Source organism: Alosa alosa, chromosome 17 (genome assembly GCF_017589495.1).
Source record: "Alosa alosa isolate M-15738 ecotype Scorff River chromosome 17, AALO_Geno_1.1, whole genome shotgun sequence".
Classification (NCBI taxonomy): Eukaryota; Metazoa; Chordata; class Actinopteri; order Clupeiformes; family Clupeidae; genus Alosa; species Alosa alosa.
Window position 1 is genome coordinate 4,975,244 of NC_063205.1, and position 4,441 is coordinate 4,979,684.

A 4,441-nucleotide genomic window follows, 5' to 3' on the forward strand; every position below is an offset into this window, starting at 1 on the left:
CACTGCCTATGTAAGATATGCCAATTTAAATCATATGAAACCTCTGACACAATAAGCAAAGTGCAAAGACAATAAGCAAGGTGGTTCAGTGAGTAGGCCTATTGTGTCTATTAGCTAGGTGGTCCGTGAGGTTTTTTTTACTGGTTAAGTGGTCCTTGGTCTGAAAAAGTTTGAGAAACACTGTCCTAGAGTTCCCTCTGCTGTGTCTAGCCAAGTGGTCTTTGGCTGAAAACATTGAAGACTTAAAAAGACTATAAATAAAATACTCATATATACCATTATACCTGTTTTAAGACAAGATTACTGTAAGTATAAAGCCTAATATGACCACTTAAATAGCATATCAATGAAAAATATAAATGAAGTAAGTCTACTGTTACACCTGCTGTGTCTCCTTTTACATGAGTGCCCTCTAGTGTTAGGATTGAGGTATGGATGTATGCCACCATAATCCAATTTAAAAACATGACACACCCCAGCCAAAACAAATCTCAAATATAGATCAATGATGATGAAACCTTTAACACACAGACCAGCATTGATGTGTGGTGATTAAGGTGATATTGCACTTGTAAAGAAAAAGGAGTGCTTTCAGTATATCTATTAAGTCTTGTCTAAAATAAACTGGTTTACCACAGAGGGCGAGTTGCTGTGTGCCAAGTTCACATGATGACAGTTGTAGAATTCACATGTTGATTAGTGCTCATATAACAACATAATGTTACTAATAATCATCATCATCATCATCGTGCATTCCACCTCCCTTATACCAGACACAACTACTGTATGTTGGAGAGACCTCTAGTGATCACACTTGGGTAAACCAGTGTATTCAGAACATTGTGCTCCTCTGAACTTGATACATTCACCAATCAAACACCAGTGAAATTCACATTCCTAAAGGCTGAAATACCGGTTCAGCTCAGCACACATCAAGCTAACCAACCAGCGTACAACTACAGTTATGGTTTTGTATGGGTCATTTTATGCTACTCAAATGGCAAGTGCCTGCTGGTGGTGATAAGAGAAGTGTGTGTATGTTTCTACCCATTAAGCACAATCCATTAAGGGAGTCAAACGCTACTTTCAATTAATTTACTAAAATAAAAATACATCACAGAACACGATGTGTCATTTAAAAACCGAACATCTTTATTACAGATTTGTTTTATTATAAACTTCATAGTCATTTGTCTTCGGACACCGATGACACTGATGACAAATAATAATTCACATCTCTCAGATGACATTAGTAAATGAAGCTTTACAGTGATACCGTATGAGACTATTATGAAAATACTTGGGAGAACATTTACACACAGAACAAATACTTGTGTTAACATAGAGGGCCACACAAATACACCAGTGTTGGGCACTCATGAAGCACTAGGAGTCTCTAGAACAAGCTGTGATCATCTCCAGACAGGGCTGGGAATGGCCTGGCTATACTCTGATTACAATTCAAAAGAAATCTCTCAACTAGACCACAACTAATCAAGTCATGTTGCCTGCACAATGACTATGTTTTAATGAGATTTTTTAATTCAACATCAGAGGAAAGGCCTGTTGTTATGCAACGATGAACACAGGGCTGCCATAGAGCTATACTGAGTGGTCATGGAAATGTCCCCATGGCTCTTTCTGAGAGATATTTGTCCAGTCTTCATAACCCTTGTCCAGTGCGGAGGATTCAGACAGACTTCTACACAATCTGGGCTTAGTCTCAGCCCTTCGTAAACATCACAGTTAGGCAAAAAATGGCCAGTGAAAAAGCAGAAGAAAACAAAATTTGGCAAAACTATTGCTCACACAATACATTCTGTGCTTCTATGCCTGTGATCAAGGGACTAACTTTGTGTCCAGATCCTCCCCAGACATTGAGAAGTGCTTTAATTTTGATATATTTACGGTTCAATGTGACCATTATAGTGGAATAATTATAACAAACTATGGGTACATTTTTATGTCTTAACCCATCTACATTGGGGATCCCCATTAAGTGTTTTCCTGTATCAGTTAGGTTCTACTTCTGTTCAAATGTAAATGGAGAGTATATTAACGGTCTTCAGTACATGTCAACACTACATCAATCCAATCAAGACTGCAAAGGTCCTACCCATCAGGAAGCAGGAGCTTCCTCCAGAATATCACACTACATCATTTGTGCATTTAATGCCTTTGATAAGGTGGGTGCCCTTTTCACATACGGCTTTATGTTATATTTACTTAAAGTATACATAAGATGGTTAAAATGCTTGAAACTTTTACAAAGATCTAAATAGAAATGATTGTGAGCTCTACCTAATTTTAATATTTTGAATATTAATTACCCAAACTTGATTAGCATCTTCTAAGAATTTATGTGGTAGTTTTCCCTATGTTACATCTCCAGTGAGCTACCATCACTTTTTGACAGGTAAATAATCATAACAGTGGCCAACACAGTGATCTCAGGACTGTTTTTGCACAAATACCCTTAAATCAGACCACTAAATGTGTGCGTGGCTAAGCAAGCTGACACTAATACAGTATTTGGTTGACTGCATGTCACAGTTTACAATGCGTCTTTCAGTTCTACTGTATTCATTATCTCTGTGAATGTAATGAGATGAATATGTCCTGCAGGTGACATAATAACCGATGTGTTTGGTGGTGTGCCTTTTTACTCATCCTCCAAACAGTGTTAACCTGCCCAATTAAGAAACAATTGAAATAATGTATTACACTTATGTCTTGGTCAGTTCCTTTGTGGTCAGAAAGTCATTGTTCATTCTTTCTGATCTTTCGAGACAAACACAATGCAATAAAGAATGAGAAATTCAACAGCAATCATAGTGCACATATAGCTCAATTTCAGTCATAACTCCTTATTTCCAGCTAAGGTACAGCTACAGTAAATACATAGTTCATATGAAACATTTTCTCCTAACCTCACTGAGGACACCCTATCCTACTGGATTTGTACTGTTGGCAGGTTGAAATGATTGGTCATTCATAGCACAAACTAAAATGTGGGTGACCTGTTACGTTACTAGAAGTAACCACTTCCTACACATGTGCTTCAGTCTCTGACAAGTTCGTTCAATATGCTCACAGCATTCTTTCCAAGTGCTCCAACAACAACAACAACAACACAAATACCGATGGCTCAAAAGAAAGGCATTTAAATAACGTCATACCTGTAAGTCACTACACAGACCCACACAGCTGAATGAGTCTGTAGTATTTTGACATAAAAAGACACCTGAAGCGCACTGCTGCTGCAATGAGAGATATCATACACACACACAGCAACAACGTAAACTCACAAAAAGGCTTCACTTTGTTTTGTCATTTGCACAATTTTCTGTGTCCCCTATGTGATACCCCATATCCCCCGTGCAAGACCAGCAGTGATATTCACACTCTAACAGAACCACATTAGACAGGAAAATGAACACACTCAGTTGTTCAGTCTCTCACACTCACACAGATCACATTCTCTGTGAATCACATCCACACTCGAAAGTGAAAGAGACACAAAATCTGGCAGGCAAGGAGATCCAGCCTCCCTCCAGGATGAAATGTCACGTGTTTAAAAAGAATCGGCCTGTCCAGTCCTGTAGACAGAGACAACACACAGACACACACCCACACACCCACACAGACACACACACACCAAAGTCGGAACAGGAATGTGCTCCCATGTCACATGGAGCCTGGCGTCCCTCCCTCCGTGTCAGGGATGGCAACTGGGCATGACCAGGCTTAGACTAAGCGAGAGAGGGGGGGGGGGGGGGGACAGTGAGACAGTGTGCCATGGCCCTGAGCCCAGATTAGCAGAGTGAGACAGAGGGAGTGGACAAGACATCGACCAGTCCCACGGCCCAGCGGCGCAGCAGTCACCCATGGCTGCCCTCGAAGGTAGCGGACACCCATGCCTGCCCTCGAAGGTAGACGCTAGGTCTCAGGACCGGCTGTGGTCATAATCTTCATGTACTGGGTGAAGATCGCCTCAAAGGCCTCGTCTCTGTGGATCATGGCACCAAACACCAGGGGCTGCGGGGGACACAGAGAAGGTGTGAGAGAAAGAGAAAGCGCTAGATAGAATTCCAAAGAGGAAAGGCAATAACACATTTACAGCCAATCAGCAACTTCATCTTTCTGTTCCGTTTATCTTGTTTATCTTGTTTATCTTGTTTATCTCACCTTCTGAGTAGAGGGAGTAGCAATGGAAATCCCCATTCCAGAGCCAGGCAGAACAGACAGGACTTTGTACTGCAATTAGCATATCAAACAATAAACCACAACTCAGTGACTCACTCCTGAAACTGATGACAGCTGCTATTCAGTCAAACATTTTTACTGCGAGGGAGAAACATTTTTATAAGTAGTAAAATGATGTGCAAATTATAGTGTGGATGACATTTCCATCTGGATAACTTGTGGAACAAATGAAATG

The 4,441-nt window shown here is 40.5% G+C and overlaps 1 protein-coding gene across 6 annotated transcripts in view; it reads right to left on the minus strand.

Annotated features, from left to right (window-relative positions):
- Positions 1 to 1,129: 1,129 nt before the first annotated feature.
- Positions 1,130 to 4,441, minus strand: part of gramd4a (GRAM domain containing 4a) — a 37,433-nt gene continuing 34,121 nt past the window's right edge. For all 6 annotated transcript variants that reach the window (XM_048267735.1, XM_048267733.1, XM_048267732.1 and 3 more), the window contains 2 exons: positions 4,189 to 4,257; positions 1,130 to 4,038 (listed from right to left, as the gene is read on the minus strand). In XM_048267735.1, coding sequence (XP_048123692.1) covers positions 3,940 to 4,038; positions 4,189 to 4,257 — 168 coding nt within the window. In that variant the 3' untranslated portion in view covers positions 1,130 to 3,939. The remainder of the gene's footprint in view (positions 4,039 to 4,188; positions 4,258 to 4,441) is intronic.